Source organism: Pungitius pungitius, chromosome 11 (genome assembly GCF_949316345.1).
Source record: "Pungitius pungitius chromosome 11, fPunPun2.1, whole genome shotgun sequence".
Classification (NCBI taxonomy): Eukaryota; Metazoa; Chordata; class Actinopteri; order Perciformes; family Gasterosteidae; genus Pungitius; species Pungitius pungitius.
The window spans coordinates 19,112,498-19,131,315 of NC_084910.1; the positions used below are offsets into that span (position 1 = coordinate 19,112,498).

General features: G+C 44.6%; 2 protein-coding genes across 2 annotated transcripts; one reads left to right on the forward strand and one right to left on the reverse strand.

The window, feature by feature from the left end:
- The first annotated feature begins 434 nt into the window (after nucleotides 1–434).
- Nucleotides 435–5,342, forward strand: LOC119197019 (gonadotropin-releasing hormone II receptor-like). Its single transcript, XM_037452897.2, has 4 exons — nucleotides 435–836; nucleotides 1,443–1,983; nucleotides 4,214–4,415; nucleotides 4,693–5,342. Exons 2-4 carry the CDS (start codon nucleotides 1,444–1,446, stop codon nucleotides 5,037–5,039), a joined length of 1,089 nt encoding a protein of 362 aa, XP_037308794.2. The 5' UTR covers nucleotides 435–836; nucleotide 1,443; the 3' UTR covers nucleotides 5,040–5,342.
- Nucleotides 5,343–8,675: 3,333 nt separating this feature from the next.
- Nucleotides 8,676–18,671, reverse strand: LOC119197017 (immunoglobulin superfamily DCC subclass member 3-like). Its single transcript, XM_037452895.2, has 14 exons — nucleotides 18,247–18,671; nucleotides 15,666–15,971; nucleotides 15,260–15,404; nucleotides 14,970–15,100; nucleotides 14,747–14,884; nucleotides 14,499–14,657; nucleotides 11,974–12,139; nucleotides 11,240–11,490; nucleotides 10,994–11,158; nucleotides 10,721–10,909; nucleotides 10,044–10,151; nucleotides 9,832–9,955; nucleotides 9,340–9,439; nucleotides 8,676–9,192 (listed from the first exon to the last, which is right to left on the reverse strand). The coding sequence occupies exons 1-14, from the start codon at nucleotides 18,302–18,304 to the stop codon at nucleotides 9,118–9,120; spliced, it is 2,115 nt and encodes a 704-aa protein (XP_037308792.2). The 5' UTR covers nucleotides 18,305–18,671; the 3' UTR covers nucleotides 8,676–9,117.
- Nucleotides 18,672–18,818: the final 147 nt, after the last annotated feature.

An 18,818-nucleotide genomic window follows, 5' to 3' on the forward strand; every position in this document is an offset into this window, starting at 1 on the left:
GATTTTTGTATTCATCTTTTTTAATTTCAGATTGATTTCAGGTTTATTTGTTCATAACTTTTTATATTGATGTGCTGACTGACACACCAGTGTTAGCTTAGCTTTAGCTTTCAGCATAAAAGCTGTGTGTGAATGAATCAGGTGATTACATACAAATCTCAATTTAAGAGACTTTGAGTGGCTTTTGATCATGTTACATGATCTATGTCTTTAAGATTAATAGGGTTAACAAATGGACCTTAAGAGGTTTTGCCAATAATAACAATTAACGTCTTGAATTATATTTAATCTTAATTTTGAACATTTGTCTTTTTTAGCAATTCATAATTTTGTTGTTTGTATAAGTTTCAAATGATTCACATTTAATTTATTTATTTAAGTTCACCAGCAGGTGAGACCTGGTTTATCAAGGAGTACACCTGATGGTACACACCCTACATATGGTACACTCCACACACATGGTAAAGGTCGTGCACATGGTGTACCTGTTCATATTGTAGTTCTTGTTATATTTCCATGGAAACTCACTGGAGGCAGGGGCCCATCAATGAGGAACAAACATCCGGATTCACCTGTTGTTTAAAAAAGGTCTCAGGATCAGATTTAAGTTTCTACTGAAACATCAAAGACTTAATTCCACTGATCAGGCTGAACTCTCTCTCTCACACACACATACACACACCTCATGGAGCTCCGCCTCCATCCCTGCTTCTGAAGGGTTCTCTTCAGAAGCAGCTTCAGTCGACAGGAAGCAGATGTTTATCACACAGGGTTCTTCTCTGCAGGTTCCAGGAAAGAGGATATGAGGAGGACAAACATTGAGAGCTGCTGATCAGGTAAGGATGTAGACTCGTTCACAATAAAAAGGGTACAGAACCCAATCAGGGGTCAATAACTGCTGGTTTATATTTCCAGATCAAACTCTCAATGAAGTATATTTATTATTCATATTTAGAGTCTGTGACATGAATACATGTAAATACTCAGATCAATTTGGTTCACTATTATTTGGGTTAAAGCAAGGTCATTTATTAAACTTACTGAGAAGGAGTCACGGGAGTATGTAGTTTGATTGAAGATATTTAAGATGTCAGTTTCAGGTTTTTCTCCTTCGTGTGTTGCAACCCATCTAAGAGAGGTCTGTTAAGACCACCCCCTCCTTAAGGTCCTGGGGCCCAGACCCCTCCATTAACAAGCATCAAACCAAACTAACTCAAGAAGCACCATCTGCGGAACCATAATTGGACGCCAGAAGACCACGAGTCTGTCTACCGGTTTAACTACCGGATGACGGTCCGTCAGCTCTTATCGTGACAGGGACTTGATTGATTCACACCGACCAATGGCGCTCCACTCTGATTGGAGAGGTTCTCCTAAAACATTGTTCTGTTCCTTCATATTGTCCAAATACTTGATCCCCTCCTTCTCCTCCTCCACCACAGGATGTCAGGTAACTGGTCCGTTGTGCAGCTGTTATCACCGGCTCTGCCCACCACCCTCACACCTTCGCCCCTTCTCAACGCCTCCGGGTTCCCCCCTCTCACGGACTGGGAGGCTCCCAGTTTCACCCGGGCGGCCCAGTTCCGCGTGGGCGCCACCTTCGTCCTTTTCATGTTTGCCGCCTGCAGCAACCTCGCCCTATTAGCCAGTGTATGGTGGGGGCGTGGCCGGCGGCTATCCTCTCACCTGCGGCCGCTTATGCTGAGCCTAGCGTCGGCCGACCTTATAATGACCTTTGTGGTGATGCCTCTGGATGCGGTGTGGAACATGACGGTGCAGTGGTATGGAGGAGACGCCCTCTGCCGGCTGCTGTGCTTCCTGAAGCTCTTCGCCATGCACGCCTCCGCCTTCGTCCTCGTGGTTGTCAGCCTTGATCGCCACCACGCCATCCTGCACCCGCTGGACGCCCTGAGCGCGCACCGCCGCAACCGAGTCATGCTGGTGCTGGCCTGGAGCCTGAGCCTGCTGCTGGCATCGCCTCAGGTAAAACATGTGCACAGGTATCACATGGCCTCAGGTAACACACTTGCACAGGTAACACATGACTTCAGGTAAAACACGTCCACAGGTATCACATGGCCTCAGGTAACACACTTGCACAGGTAACACGTGACTTCAGGTAAAACACGTGCACAGGTATCACATGACCTCAGGTAACACAAATGCACAGGTAACACATGACCTCAGCAAAAAAATGATATAACATCATCTGATCTGATCACAGACACACACATGCAGAGGTAACACATGACCTCAGGTTACCTATGGTGTTGTGTGTTACCTGAGGTCATGTGATTATTAATTTAACTATGTTGTTTATAGCCATGTGTTCGTCATTCTGCATTGTGTCTGTGCTCAGTGTCACTTGTGTGGACTGTGCCGGCCTCTTGGCCAGGTCATCCTTGTACATGAGAATTGGTTCTCAATGGAGTTTACCTGGTTAAAAAAAGGTCAAATAAAATAAAATAAATAAAGACATTAACTTTGTCAATCAATATTCGCTGATAAATAATCAAAGAGCTTCTACATCATCTTGAACAGGATTCATTTTCCCAATCCCAGTACAAATTTAAGTCTTTAATATGAATCTCTCACATAAATATTCAGGACATGGTGATATGCTGAAGAGTTTATCTTTCTATGTGAGGATAGAGGAGATCGTCCTTCATTTTTTATCATCATTATTTTAACTATTGTCATAAAGTCAAGGTTTTTTCTCTGTGATCCAGGTGAAAGTTCCTCTGTTAGGTGACAGAACATAAAATCCCTGAAGGAATGTTCAAGCTCCTAAGAGAGAGATTAAATGTGTGAAACCTCCTGCTGTTAGCTCGGGCTAACCGCCCCCCTTGGTTTCTATGAGGAATGCTAACACTGCTAAGAGGCTGTTATTTGGGACAGAGAACAACAGAACTGAAACGAAAGGTAACTTGATGACAACATAAGGACTACATGTGATATAAGGACTACATGTGATATAATGACTACAGGTAACAGGATGACTACAGGTAACATAAGGACTACAGGTAACATGATGACAACATAAGGACTACAGGTAACATGATGACTACAGGTAACATGATGACTACAGGTAACATGATGACTACAGGTAACATAAGGACTACAGGTAACATAATGACTACAGGTAACATGATGACTACAGGTAACATAAGGACTACAGGTAACATGATGACTACAGGTAACATGATGACTACAGGTTACATGATGACTACAGGTAACATAAGGACTACAGGTAACATGATGACTACATGTGATATAAGGACTACATGTGATATAAGGACTACATGTGATATAAGGACTACAGGTAACATGATGACTACATGTGATATAAGGACTACAGGTAACATGATGACTACAGGTAACATGATGACTACAGGTAACATAAGGACTACAGGTAACATAATGACTACAGGTAACATGATGACTACAGGTAACATGATGACTACAGGTTACATGATGACTACAGGTAACATAAGGACTACAGGTAACATGATGACTACATGTGATATAAGGACTACATGTGATATAAGGACTACATGTGATATAAGGACTACAGGTAACATGATGACTACATGTGATATAAGGACTACAGGTAACATGATGACTACAGGTAACATGATGACTACAGGTAACATAAGGACTACAGGTAACATAATGACTACAGGTAACATGATGACTACAGGTAACATGATGACTACAGGTTACATGATGACTACAGGTAACATAAGGACTACAGGTAACATGATGACTACATGTGATATAAGGACTACATGTGATATAAGGACTACATGTGATATAAGGACTACAGGTAACATGATGACTACATGTGATATAAGGACTACATGTGATATAAGGACTACATGTGATATAAGGACTACAGGTAACATGATGACTATATTATGACTACAGGTAACATAAGGACTACAGGTAACCTAATGACAACATAAGGACTACAGGTAACATAAGGACTACAGGTAACCTAATGACAACATAAGGACTACAGGTAACGTAAGCACTATAGGTAACATGAGGACGACAGGTGCTTTAGCAACATAAATATGTTTGAACGTTTCTCACGTCATTGTAAACAAATCAGTGGAATCTAAATCTCACACAAACACAACCAACCTCTCAATGAATCCAATCCATCCATTGGATGAGCTTCACCTGGAGCTTACCTGGTCTGTCCCCCCAGCTCGTCATCTTCCGGGCCATCAGAGTGGAGGCTGTGGACTTCACTCAGTGTGCAACTCATGGGAGCTTCAGCCGCCGCTGGCAGGAGACAGTCTACAACATGTTCCACTTCACCACCCTGTACGTGGTCCCCCTGCTGGTGATGAGCTGCTGCTACAGCCGCATTCTGCTGCACATCCACCTGCAGCACATGAGGGAGAAAGGTAAGACATACCTGGAACATCCTTGAACCATGTTACATAGCAGAAACGTGATAGTAGCTTACCAGTAACCCACCAGTAACACATGAGTAACGTACTACTAACATACATGAAACACACCTTTCAACACCTATATTTTAAACCTGTAGTACTGGTAAGAGGTCTGAAACATACCTGTAGCCTACCTGAATCATGTACAACCTGATGCATATCAAACTGCAGCACTTGAAAGGTGCAACACACCTGTAACACACTGACCGTGACCTCCGACCTCTCCCAGCAGGCGAGTCGTACCTGCGGCGCAGCGGCACTGGCATCATTCCGAAGGCCCGGTTGAAGACCCTAAAGATGACGGTGGTCATCGTGCTGTCCTTCGTGGTGTGCTGGACGCCGTACTACCTGCTGGGGCTGTGGTACTGGTTCCAGCCAGCCATGCTGCGCCTCACACCTGAGTACGTGCATCATGGCCTCTTTGTCTTTGGCAACCTGAACACCTGCTGCGACCCCGTCATCTACGGCTTCTACACGCCCTCCTTCAGGGCCGACCTCGCTGCCTGCTGCCGCCGGACCAGGGGCGCCCCCATGGCGGTCCACCTGCGGACCTCGCCACCGGAACCAGGGCGTTAGATTGACGCCAACCAATGAGAGGATGCGGAGATGATAATGTCACGGGTCTGTATGCGTCACAGCCAGGGCTGCATCGGAGTTGTCAAATGTTCAAATTGTTTGAATTCTCTATTGCTAAGAAAAGGTGCTTCAATGCTTCCTTACTGAGCTCCTTAAGGAACCAATGGACCATATTTTTCTAAAGGAAAGGAGATATTTCCGTCCTGCCATTCCCTGCGGTAGCCATATTTAAATAGTGACGTATCATTGGGCCAATCACGAGAACGATCATGGCGTAGACGCTTAGATCATGTGAGTAACCGTTGGCATGACTCGTGTATGTTAATAAAGTTTCACTTTGAAGCTTGTTGTTCGTGTCGTCTGGATGACTTACACTGTGACGACACATGAAGGCATCTCAGATGCTTCTTTGTGCCCGCTGCAGACTGACGTCACCAACATGCGTCTCCTCCATCACAACTACGCAGCTTAGTGGAAGTGGAGTCGATTCCTAAACACTGCCTTGTCTTTTCCTAACTCCTCACGAACTCTCCTCACTATGTATGTCTTTGCGATAAAAATATCTGTACAATGATTCTTTTGAATTAATTCAGATTTTAAGTCCGAAAGTAAAACACGAAAATGTGTTCCATTAATTTATTGATATTAGAGGTGAGAGCCAATCGGCAGCTGTGTTTAGTCTTCATCCGAGAAAAAAAAAAAAACTGTAAATCTGTAAATAAAAATGTAACAGTGACTAAAGGCGTTTACGTTGCAGACCACGGCACCAGGGAAACAGGTGCAGCTGGTCTGCCGATCACTAATCTGGGTTCCACTTCTCAGGGTTTATTTCACCAACCAAGGTGGCCTTATTTACATTGTAAAAATGGTCACTATACAGGTAAGTGCTTGCTGGTGAAGTCGCCTGGTAGCGAGGAAACGATTCAGCGGATGCGATGGTGACTCTGTCGCCCCTCTTGGTCACAGGTGGTATTACAAGACTACACGCTAGCTGGTTAGCGTGCTAATGTCAGTAGATGGTTGTTTACTTATTGTATGGCTCCGATTGTAGCCCTTTAAACTTAAAATAAACTAAAAAGAATGAATATAAAATATGTAGACACCAACATGAAAACAAGTTATTCAGCTGATATTAAACTTTTTTTTGCATCTTTGTTATAGCTGGAGTCTTTTTTTATCAGCTTCAGACTTTAAACTAAATTATTGAAGAACAACTTGGAAGTTTCTCTGTTAAATGAATCCATGACAATCTGTTTTATACCCAATTCATTTTTATTTGGCATTCATGTATCAAAAGTAGAACATTTCAAAACCACGGAAGAAGAAGTTCTGCAATTTAAGGATGGTCACCATACAAGTTAAACTCCTCAGATGTGGATTTCTTCTTCATCTTTTGTCTGTTCGGATCAAAAAGCAGTTTAAAGCTCCTGGGTGTGTTTTCTTTTTTTTAAAGGAAACATTATTGACAATAAAAGTTGAGAGAGAAAAGAAATTAGAAACATTAAAGCATCTCTTCTCTCATTGGTTCTTCGGTCTCTACGTTCGCTACATTTTAGTTTCTACGGCACGTCGACAGGCAAAAGAATCTGCATGTGAAAAAGAGGTTTTCACATAAAATATTACATTGGTCTAGAATATGGCTCACAAGTCACATGTCTTGGCTTATTGTTATTATTTTTTTAAATGGCTCATTGGTGTCTCAACCTTCAGCAGAAAAACACAACATTTATCAAACTCACATAATTCAACTAACAAAGGAAGCAGAAAAACAATCAAACAATCAAAAAACAAGGGTGTGTAGGAAAAATGGTCATAATCATAATATAGCAGTAATAATAAAAAATGTAAATGCTCTTCTTTAGAGGTTTTCATTTCGGCACAATGCAAATGAACTAAAAGAAAAAAAGTTTTTAGAAAAAACAACAACATTATTCTTATGAACATTTTAGTTTGCTTTATGCTTTTAGAAACAATGACTCGACAGTAACCTTTGACCTTTTACCCCGGAGATAAACACCTTGAGACTGGACATGACTCAATCATCATTTGATGTGAGACTTTGGCTTCACAAGCAGAATTTGCTAACGAGGTCCAGGTGTGAATCTTAACGAGGGTCCAGGGGTTTTAGGGTCTCTGGTTCACTGACAGAGAACTTATGAACTGAGGTAATATTTCAGGTGTTTTGGAGCTTTGGTCGATGCGTCTCTCTCAATCAGTTATTTGGTCATTTTCGACTCTTCACGTCTCAATGTATGAAAATATATAATCACTGTATTCTTTCCAAAGTTTGAGTATTTATGAATGATAAAACTTGAACATTTCTTTTGGTTGTGTTTATCCTTCATCTCTGCAAACAGGAAGCAGAGCAAAAACAATTTGAACACAAATCTTTGGGTATCGTTCATCTTGTTTTAAAAGAATATTTGGAAGTTTGGTTCAAAGTCGACAGACAGCTGCTGTTCATCTACGAGAAAGTTCAAAAATGACTTTCAGACATTATAACAGTTTTGGACAATCTAAACTTGGCTGACAAGGTGGTCTCCTTGGCTGACGGTTCGTTCTCCAGCTGCTCCGGGGAGCTTCACGACTCTAACCTTCAGCACAGCAGCTGGATTGTTAGAGACAAGACTATGAACCTGGAATCGGTGCTTCAAAGTAACATCTGGGCTCACACTTTTAGGACCTGAAAGCTCAAACCTGGGTCATGTCTTCGACAGTTGAGAGTCTAGACTCATCTCATCTAGTCTCAGTCCATTCGCGATCCTACAAAAGAAAAGAAGCAAACGGTCTTGAGCCCTGAAACTTGAGATTTTTAAGTTCCTTAATCGTGTGACATGTGATTAGGTTCCTAGACCGTTAAAGACAGGACCGTGACTTGGGACCTGGGGACAATCTGAACTATGGTCTGTTACAGGGCTTGGGAGGCTCGTCCCTACAGTCATTACTGAAACTTTGGGAAGCTGAGAACTTCATCCCACCCTAGAAGCCTTTACAGACTTCAAACATTGGACTTCTGGAGCAGTTTGTCGGCATAAGGATTTGGACTGTGTTCAACAGGGAGAGGATTTTGGGCCCTAAACGCTCAGTTCTACGCAGGTTGTGCGCTTGGAGGGGTTCCGTCCAGGTGCAAGCTGTTTCTGTCCTGAACGTCGCACTGGAGGAAGCTGTTGGAGCTTCCGTGGTTCCTCTACTGTGAAGTCTCTTTTGAGGAGGACCACCATCGTGGGGGGCTTCAGGGGACATTCCGACTCCGAAGGGGTACTGGGGAAAAGTCGGGCAAAGGACGTCGGGCATTGGTACAAAAAAAAGTTAGAAAAATAGGCCTCACAGGAGGCTTTTGGTTTTGAGGTAGTTTAGCTTGTAGTTCAGGCATTTAGTGGCATTTACGGCTCTTGGCCTCGGAGGACCAGGGAACACCTGCTCAGGTAGACCCCCTGAGAAACCCCTGAGGACCCGGTATCCCGCCAGACCGGAGAAAGGCCTCGTAGTCCACAAGATACTCGGCACCGATGGTGAAAAACTCAAACAAACAAAAGGAAAAGGTTTTGGTTTAAACGGGACGCATTCAAGACGTTTCAATGGAGACGTCCTCATCTGAACCAAAGTCACGTGACCTCTGCCTCCCTTTTCAAGGCTTGGAGGAACGTTTGTTCTGAAGATCCACTCAGAACGATTCACCAAAAAATCGTGAACTGTTATCAAAGGACGTGGACATCTGTGAAGTACCTCATATCGTATTGTATATATATATGTATAAATATATTGTATATTTATGAAGTATCTTGATCCCTCATGGTGTCCGATGTGCTCCAGATGTTCCTCAGAGAGACTCATCATCTCTCATCTCAATTATCTCGAAGATAAACTCGAATCTCAGTCATTCTTAAAGGCTGAAGTGGCTGTAAGGCTGTGAGAATGAGAGGAAGAGAACAGGGGCTGGATGAAGAGGAGCAGGAAGAGGAGAAAGAGGAGGGGGAGGAAGAGGAAAAGCACAAAGTAGAGGCAGAGTAGTAAGAGGAAAAGGAGGAAGACGAGGAGCAGGAAAAGGAGGAAGTGGAAGAAGAGTGTGTGTGGTGTTTTATCCGGTGCCGGGCTGGACGGGTGGAGTCGGTTCAACCATGACCATCACTGGAGGAGGGGCGGAGTCACATCTCTGTGGGCGGAGCAGACAGGGACACAAAAGGTGATGTAGAAAAAACTACCGGATTTTAAATCTGCAGTCAAATCTCTCAATGGAAACTACAACAGAAAGTTGCATATGACGCTTAAAGCATTAAACATGACATGACGCGCGTGTTACCTGGCTCATCTCGATGTGCTCAGTCGCATGACCTTTGGCTCTGGTGACACCATTCAGAGGGGGCGGAGTCTCCCAGCTCGCTGACTTTCTGCAGAAGAAGCTGAGCCCAGAACAAAGCGAGGATGATGACGTCGTTAGATAGTGATGATGTCGTACACTTGGCTTACTACTCAACTCAATATTTGAATCATCTCTGTCACATGAACTGAATGTATTGTAGATCTTCATTCATTGTGTCACATGACGTCCTGTAGTCTGTCCATCCTGATAGAAGGATCCTCCTCTGTGTCTCACTGAGGTTTCTCCCCTTTCTCCCCTTCTTTTTTATTTTTTGTTTTTGTCAAAAAACGTGAAATGTGAACAGACTGTAAAGCCCTCTGAGGATAATTTGTATTTTTTCATTTTGGGCTATACAAAATAAAATGATGAAGGTGGTTGTGATAGTGATGATGATGATGATGATGACGTTGAAGGTGATGATGAAGGTCTTACCTGCGTCGGTGTCCCAGTAGAACGAGCAGCAGGCAACAGAGTATGCAGGCGAGGCCGCTGTGAACGCCGAGCAGCAGCGTGGACGTGGATCCGCGGGACTGATCGCAGTCGCAGCCCGGCCCGGCTGCTGAACACAACGTAAGCATCTTTAACTGGTTCCGCTGTTTTAAGGGGTAACAGAGAGGTCAGAGGTCACATGAAGCGTACCCCACCTGCTACGGTGTTTCCTCCCTCGGCCAGAGAAACCAGGTGGCGGTTAACAGGGCCGTCTCCGTTTCCGTTAAACGCCGCCAGCCGGATCTCATACATTGCCCCCGGCTCTGTTGGAAGGAGACAAACTGTTGAGGACTAGCTTAGCATAAACACGGACCGTTAGCATACTTTTCTCCGCAAAGTCGAACTGAGCCCCACAGGGTTTGTGTGCATACGGGATGCAGACATACATACTTAGGCACGTTTTACGCATCCCCTCCCATCTCTTAGGCACGAAAAGCTAAATAATGTAATGTGGCGTCTCCCATTATCACTTCTATTCAGGGGCATTCTCACGTTGTTTCATGATGGCTGACAGCAAGTATTCACACAGTGATTCTGTTCGATCATTTCATGCAGCCTATGATGTTATTTTAGCTTCAGGCAAATGTTTTAAAGTTCAGGTAAAAGTATAAATGCTACTAGGCTGTTAATGAGACATGTAGCCACACAGTGGCTAACAAGCTAAGTAACAAGCCAAATCAAATAGACATTAGCATTTAGCATTGGAGCTACTTCTTTGTTTCAGGATCTCTTGGATCTGTTTACTAAGCCAGACCTGTAGTTAGTTATACTTATGCGTTAGTTTACTAGCTGGTGAACTAGTTTATTAACTCGTGCTGTTCCTTTAACTGACCCAGGTGGGAGATGGTGTGGGTGTTGATGTTTCCTGGGAAGGTCTCACGCCCCTGGACTTCTGGGTTGGAAACCCCACAGTACTCCAGCCTGAAGCCCTCCAGCTTCCCCGGCGTACTGGGCAACTCCCAGTACACCTGCACGGCTGTCTGGTTCAGGACCTTCGTGGAGAAATTGGGAGAACTGGGAACTGGGAACGTACAGAGGCAGACGGTATGAGTGTTTGAGCTGGGCCGTGTTTTAACGTGTTTTAACGTGTTTTTGGTGGACTCACCGCCCCCCAGTGTGGTGACACTGATGACGTTGGACTGCTGGCTTCCTCCCAGAGCAGAGTAGGCCTTCAGGTAGACAGCGTAGGTGGTGGCTGCCTCCAAGTTGATGAACTTGTGGATGAAGGTGGTCTTACTGACGGCCTCCTGCAGCTCGCCACTGTCTGGCTCTGAGGAGACACGAGGTGAAGGTAAGTTGGCGTATGTCAAAGACCAGAGATCAGAGGCATCGAAACAAACCAATCCCTCACCTCCCAGGCGTCTGATGTGGAGGACGTAGCCAATGATCTGCTGGCTGACGTGCTCCTCCGGCTGGTGCCAGATCAGCTGTATGCTGCTGGAGCTGAGGGCCGAGGCTTGCAGGCCGGTGGGGGCCTCGGGCAGCTCGGGGCCCTCGATGATGGCGAGGCGGGCGCTGGCCTGGTTGGTGCCGGCGCTGTTCTCTGCAATGCATTGGTAGATGGCCTCGTCCTGGGCAGTGATCCGGGTGATGGCCAGAGTCCTGCAGAGACAGAACCGGTTTCTCTCTCATACAAATCTCCAGTCGGGCATCTTACTGGTTTTCCAGTCCTGAGTGATACTGATATCTGGTCCACTATAATACTGGTCTCTGGTCAACTAAGATACTGGTCTCTGGTCTCTATAACACTGGTCTCTGGTCCACTATGATCCTGGTCCCTAGTCCACTACAAGTCCATATACTGGTCTCTGGTCCTTTGTAATAACGGTCTCTCGTCTACTATGATACTGATCTCCGGCCCACTCTCATACTGGTCTCTAGTCCTAAATGATACTGATCTCTGGTCCACTATGGTACTGGTCTCTAGTCCTGTATGATACTGGTCTCTGGTCCATTATGATACTGGTCTCTGGTCCTTTGTAATACTGGTCTCGGTTCCACTATGATACTGGTCTGTGGTCTTTTTGAGATACTGGTCTCAGTTCCTCTATGGTGCTGGTCTCTGGTCCGGTCTAGTGGTCTCACGTGTTCCCGTTGGTAAGCTTCACGTTGTCGATGGGTTTCAGTAGTTTCCCGTTCTTCAGCCAGATGAGGTGCGGTTCTGGAGCGCCGGACGCGGTGCAGCTGAAGACCGCGCTGCCACCTGCTGGTCTGGACACGGACTGAGGCCACTGCACAAAGTCTGGAGGAGCTGAAGGCCCAGATCATTACCTTCATTATCATCATAATCACCTTAAGACACACCTCTTCAGACGATAGAGGCCCTGACTCAAAAACACTAAACTAATGGTAGCACTTAAACTGTACTTGTTCCTTATGGTTGAAATGTATTTATTGTAAGTTTCTTTGGATAAAACCCTCAGCTAAATAACATGTGAAGTAATTTATAAGGGTAGAGGAAATCCAGCGTTGTGATTGGTTGAGAGTGAGTCATGGGGGGGTCCATTATTGAGCGAGCTTTCACAAGCGAACCTTAAGGTGGAGTCATGATGTGAATGAATGAGGTGGTGGGACCCGATGGTGTTTACATGCACGTAGGGGACTATTTGTCTCTAAACTGATGACATGTGACACACAACATTTGGTGGCTACAACTATTTTGTGCTGAAAGGCAGATATTTACTTACTATTTATAATGTCTCTGGTAACGTGTTATAAAAGCAACAAGGTACTTGAGGCTGTACTTTATCTTTAATAATGTAACTGTTGTGTAAACTGTTACATTATTGCACAATAAAGTACTGCCTCAAGTACCTTATTGCTTAGGTAATGTGTTGCAGGAGTTGTAGTACTGGTGGTGTAGTAGTAGAACTGGTCTTACTACTGGTGGTGTAATAGTTGTAGTACTGGTAGTGGTCAGTAGAGAGAAGTAGAGTTTCTACTTTTAATTCACCAAAGAATCTTAAAAATGAGAACATTTCATTCACTATATAATAACTCATAATAGTAGTCTGAATGTCATTTAGCAACACGGATAAAAACTCTTCTTCTTCTCTTCTTGAGCTCAGAGTAGTAGAAGAAGAACTGGAACACATGAACTTGTGTCTTTGTGTTTGAACAGCACTTTGACCTCTGACCCCCCTGCACACCCCGAGCAGACAGACAGGTGCTGTCTCGCCTCTTGGTCCGTCTCCCCGGTAACAGAGCGACTGTTTCCACATATGTCACTCCCCCTACACCCCCGCCTTCCACCCTCTACACACAGGGGTCAGAGGTCGGGGGGATTCATGAAGAGACAAAGTTGATTTGTGGAGCGACGACAACCTTTGACCTTTCACACACTCTGAGACTCAAGTTCAAGAGCAGAACTCACAAAGCAGCTTCTGCCTCCTGATTGGCTGAAAACATGCGTTGAGATCTCCACACGCTGGAGTTCATTCTGTCATTACACTTCAAAATGATCTTTGCTTCCCAAGTGAATATATATCTTGTTATTATATTATTATAAAATAATAAATCCCTCAATTCCCTCATGAGTCCAAAGAGATTAATTGATTGTTGTTATTTTCAGAAGAAGATATTTGAAAATAATTCTGCATATTCAAACGTCCATAAATATTGATAAATGTTTGTGATATTCGGGACAGACGGAGCTTTAGAGTGAATAAAGTCCTCATTGTGAAGTGGAACTCTTCACATGCTAATCATTATTCTAATGAAGCTCTCAGTGTGGGAAACACACTCACACACACTCACACACACGCAGACAATGAGCGCTGTGACCTTTGACCCCACCCGGCTCCTCCTCGGTGTGCGAGCAGCAGGAGACGGAACAATCGCACCCAGAAACAGAGTTTGTGTTTACAAGCAGCAGAAAGCATCCAGATCAGTGTTTAGATGGAAAGACCTGGCTCTAAACCAGAGGAGGAGGGGGGGGGGGGGAGGAGGAGGAGGAGGAGGAGGAGGAGGAGGAGGGGGGGGAGGAGGAGGAGGGGGAGGAGCTGCTGTGATGGACGATCTTCACTGACTCATAATTTCTGCCTCAGCCGAACCTTCACACTGTTTACGAATGTTGTCAGAGGTTGGTTGTTGTTTCTGGATGATCCTCAAGGTTCCTCAAGGTCCTTGAAGGCTAATAACCGTATATTTCTGTCTCTAAGGATACTGAATATTTTACGTTACGAGCTGCAAACTGGAGTAACACACACACACACACACATACACACACACACACACACACACACAGACACACAGACACACAGACACACTCGGCACAATGAGTTCAAGTTCATTTACTCAAAAGTCGAGCCAAAAGCCGATAAACATGAAGTATTTCATATATATATATATATATATAAATATGTGTGTGTCTGTGTGTGTATACTGTTCAAACACAAAGACACAAGCTCATGTGTTCCAGATGAGTTCTTCTTCTACTACTCTGAGCTCAAGAAGAGAAGAAGAAGAGTTTTTATCCGTGTTGCTTAAAGACATTCGGACTCGTATTATGAGTTATTACATAGGGAATAAAATGTTCTCATAAAATTGTAAATTCAGTATTCTATTCAGCACATGAAGTATATTTAGGCATAACACGGTACTTGTAGTACCTTGTACCACAAGGCGTCCCAGGGCCGTCCTCCTGGCTCTGCTTCCCGGTCGGTTGGCTGAACACACATAGACTCCGGAGTGCTTCAGCGTGGCGTCAGAGATCATCAGGTTCCCGGTCCCCAACACCTGGACCCCCTCCACCCCGATGGAGCGTCCGTCTGCGCCCCACACACACACACAGGCACGTTACCATGGTTACCACAGCAACAACAGCCGCAGGGGGCTTCTCAAAGGCGTTTCGGTTTACCGAGACGACTCCAGGACACGATGGGCCGAGGGTTCCCCGTGGCGATGCATTCCAAGATGGCTGTCTGGTGGACATTGATGGTGAGGTTCTGAGGACCGGAGAGGATGACGGGTTCTCGGTAGATCTTGAATCCGGCAACTGGACCGGAACCACAAGAAGATGTCAGCAGGGGGAGGGTAGAGGGGGGGGGGGGGGGGGTTCTGCGCCCTGAGTCCTGTCTTACCGGTGACAGACAGCTGGGCCTCGTTGCTGTACCGGGTGTTGGCGACGTTTGAGGCCACGCAGCGAAACGAACCGCCGTCTGCTCTTTGCACGCCGGTGATCTGCAGCACGCCGTTCGGCAGCAGCGTGTACCTGAGCGAGGAATACTCATCAAATATACGTCAAATACACTATGTACATGTTCAGAGAACATACACTGCTCTCTTCCACTCTGACCAATGACCCTGCCCCATCAACTGACTCCTGTAGAAAACCACTACAGACCGCTAAGTACTACACTTAATAACTTACCTGGGGTCCTCAGTGCTCAGTGGGCGTCGGTCTTTCTGCCAGGTGATGTTGGCCTCTGGGATTCCATTGACCCGACAGGTGAGTCTGGCCACGCCCCCCTCATCCACTGCCACTGACTCTGGGTGAGACACGAATTTTGGGAGGGCTGGGAGGGGGGGAGGGGGGGGGGGGGGGGAAGACAAGTTATTGATACCTTATCAATATGTCATTAATTGTGTTATTGATTTCCTATCAGCATGTCACTGATATGTTATTGATTTGTCATTGGTATGTTACTAATAAGTTATCAATATGTTATTGTGTCATTTATTTATTATCGGTACTTTATTGATACGTTATGTCATTGACATGTTATTGATATTTTACTGATGGGTCATCAGGGGCCCATAAGCGTCATGTGACTCACAGGCAAGCTTGACCCGGGCCCTGCGGCTGATCAACATGCCGTAGCGGTTCTGGGCGGCGCACTCGTATTCGCCAGCGTCCGTCTCGCTGCTCTCTCGTCTCTTGGAGAAGTTTCTGATGAGCAGGGTTCCGTTGGCGAGCACCGAGGCTTTGAGGCCAGTCGCCACGGGGACGCCGTTGCGTCTCCAAGTAATGGAGATAGGCCCCTCCCCCTCCACCTGACAGTCCAGCAGCAGCGGGCGGTCTCTCGCCGCAATGACGTCACTGGGCTCCGTGAGGAAGGCCAGCTCTGAGGCTCCGCCCACACCTGAGAGGCAATAAAAAACATAAAATTCAATTAAACTTAGGTAGGTTTTTCTGTCCAGCAAATAAAAGGGAAGAAAAATAATGAAATCAATACGCAAAGTAATTAAATAGGTTAATAAATAAATAAATTGATTATTTCATTATTATAAAAACATCCAAAATAAGAGAAGTACTCACTGGTGGTCAGAGGATGAAGATGAGTATGAAAATGAAGCTATCGGTGATCAATAACACAATCATTATTCACTGGTGAAAAAAGACGTTTATCTGTTGAAGAAACAAAGACTCACTGATCAACCTGTTTTCTCCCTGTTAAATGTTTTCCTCGGGGGGGGGGGGGTGGTTCCTTTGTGGATGGGAGGGTCAAAGGTCACGACATGTCACATGTGTACCCATTGTAAAGCCCTCTGACGATAATCAGTCATTTGTGATTTTGGGCTGTACAAAATAATGTCGAATTGAAAATAATTAAACATTAAAAGCTGAAGACTCTCGACCTTCTTCTGGATCTTTAAATCTAAAACCACGACCCAGGACCGGAGTCTGGACCGGAGTCTGGTTGGTGTCATGTGTCCTGATGGACCTATAGACTTTAATCTTAAAGCTAATTTATGAAAATAAGACAATTAACCCACAAACCTTCATGAGGAGGTCATTGAACGCATCGTTCTTCTTCTCTTGTCAACTTGAACTTGGTTGGGACGCCCACCCCCCCTCCGTCCCAGCTGCTCTTTGAAATGAGGATGACCCCCCCGCCCCTCTATAGTATGAAAGACAACAACAATGACAACAACAGTGGGACAACAGACATCCCCCCCCCCCCACCCCCCACCCCACCCCCCCGCTCTGCAGCTGCTCGTTTTATTTAAATACTTTGTTGCTTCATCAAGTTCAAGTTGACTCTAAAGCCCCTTGAGGCAAAGTTGGAATTTGCGATTTGGGGATTTACAAAAGAAAAAAAACAACAAGTTTCTTCTTCTGCAGAACAAAAGGGGGTATTTGTTTAGATTGGCTTTATGTGCTTTACATTTTTATGATAATTAAATATAATGTGAATAACTTATTTGATATACAATCGTATTCTATCATGCTTTTAATGGTTTGTCTGCTTTCATCTATTTTCCTGTCAATCATGAATAAAACTATTGATTCACAAACGTCTGCTTCAGAGTCCAGATCCAGGACCTAGTCCCTCTCACGGGACTGAAGGTCTGCTACCTATAGTTTTCAACACTTGATGACATCATTCATCCGTTCACACGCTGATGGGAGGAGCTACACACCACCTGCTCATCAGTAACGTTCACACACCTGTGTGGACAGGTGGACATCTAACCGCCAACCCTCTGATTGAAGGACCTGCTCCCCACTCGTCTGTGACAGGTCAGGGCTTTTATTGTGAAAGGTAAGACAGAAGGAAGGAAGCAAGTGTTCCGTGCTTCTGACTTCATGTTCAGGATTAAATCCATCTGGTCTTCCATCTAGCAGTTACCCCCCCCCCCCCCCCCCGTCAGACAGTGACCTCAAACCTGCAGGTCATGAGACTCTCTGCTCAGGTCAGAGAACAGACCCCATCACCCCCTGAACCGGGTTTCAGAGGATTCTCTAAAGTGATAGAAATCAACTTATTGATCATCAGCAACACACACACACACAGAGGCAGTCTGAGACACACACACACACACAGGCAGTCACACACACACAGAGGCAGTCAGACACACACACACACACAGAGGCAGTCAGACACACACACACACACACACACACACACACTGCCCTTCTGTATGAAAATGAGGATGATGATGATGAATATTCAGAGTGACTTTCTATCTTTTTCTGAAAACCAGCTCATTAAAACAACAAATATGAAGCAAAAGAAACAGCTTAAAAGTGAATCCGCACAAATACAAACTGATATGTTATTTACTAATATTGGTCTGTTTAATTGCGTTGAAATGTTAACATATAGTATTATATCATTCTGGTATCCAGATTCAGATGAATGATAAAAGACACACATATACTGTATATATACACACACACATCATTTATATATACATACATATACAATAAATATATAGCTTTTAGTATTTTAGTATTATTACAGAGTTGATGCTTCTCAAACCTGCAGAGATCTCATTTCTGTCTATCCTATAAAAAGGTACATATATACAGAGAAATACTGTATATATATATATATATATATATAAATATATGTATTTAGTATAGACTTCAAATGTATATATTTCTTGTGTATTTTAAGGAAGATCTCAAACCTGAGCAGCAGAGTCCCATCAGCAGCAGCATCATCATCATCTCCACCTTTATCTTCATGTTTGTCCAATTTAAATTCAAATCATCAGAAACTAAAATATCAGCAGCTCAAACAGAAGAAAAACCTCCGTTTTTATCTCAATGAATGAAGAAGAAATCCTGGAGGACTCAGGAGGTTCGTTGATGCTGATTTCCTGAAGATCAGAATCAAACTGACCTCACGAAGACGGACGGACGGAGGGGGGAGGAGCCTGTCGGATGGGGGAGGGGCTTTGACCCTGAGGTCAGCTGAGGGGGGGTCACAGCTGAGGAGCTGCTGGACTAAAATGTGATGATGTACTACATGTACAAGTACAATATGTAGCTCATGTACAACATGTTCCTTTGACATGTAGTTCAAGTACAACACATGAAAAACATTTAGTACAAGTACAACATGTACCTCTGACTTGTAGTATATGTTCAACACGTGGTTCTGACTTGTAGTACATGTAGTACATGTACCTCGGTAAGGAGAATAAAGCAGTAAACTGATCGCAGCTCAGTTGAGCTGTCGTTTTTATGTCCACCGCCT

Bases quoted from the DNA above. Each gene is read 5' to 3' on its own strand.
- LOC119197019 (XM_037452897.2), top strand. From the start codon at position 1,444: ATGTCAGGTAACTGGTCCGTTGTGCAGCTGTTATCACCGGCTCTGCCC. The intron at 1,984-4,213 runs GTAAAACATGTG...CTGTCCCCCCAG, and splicing joins TGCTGCTGGCATCGCCTCAG to CTCGTCATCTTCCGGGCCAT. The intron at 4,416-4,692 runs GTAAGACATACC...GACCTCTCCCAG, and splicing joins GCAGCACATGAGGGAGAAAG to CAGGCGAGTCGTACCTGCGG.
- LOC119197017 (XM_037452895.2), bottom strand. From the start codon at position 18,304: ATGAAGATAAAGGTGGAGATGATGATGATGCTGCTGCTGATGGGACTC. The intron at 15,405-15,665 runs GTGAGTCACATG...CCCCCCTCCCAG, and splicing joins GGCCCGGGTCAAGCTTGCCT to CCCTCCCAAAATTCGTGTCT. The intron at 15,101-15,259 runs GTAAGTTATTAA...TTCCTCGCTCAG, and splicing joins CTGAGCACTGAGGACCCCAG to GTACACGCTGCTGCCGAACG.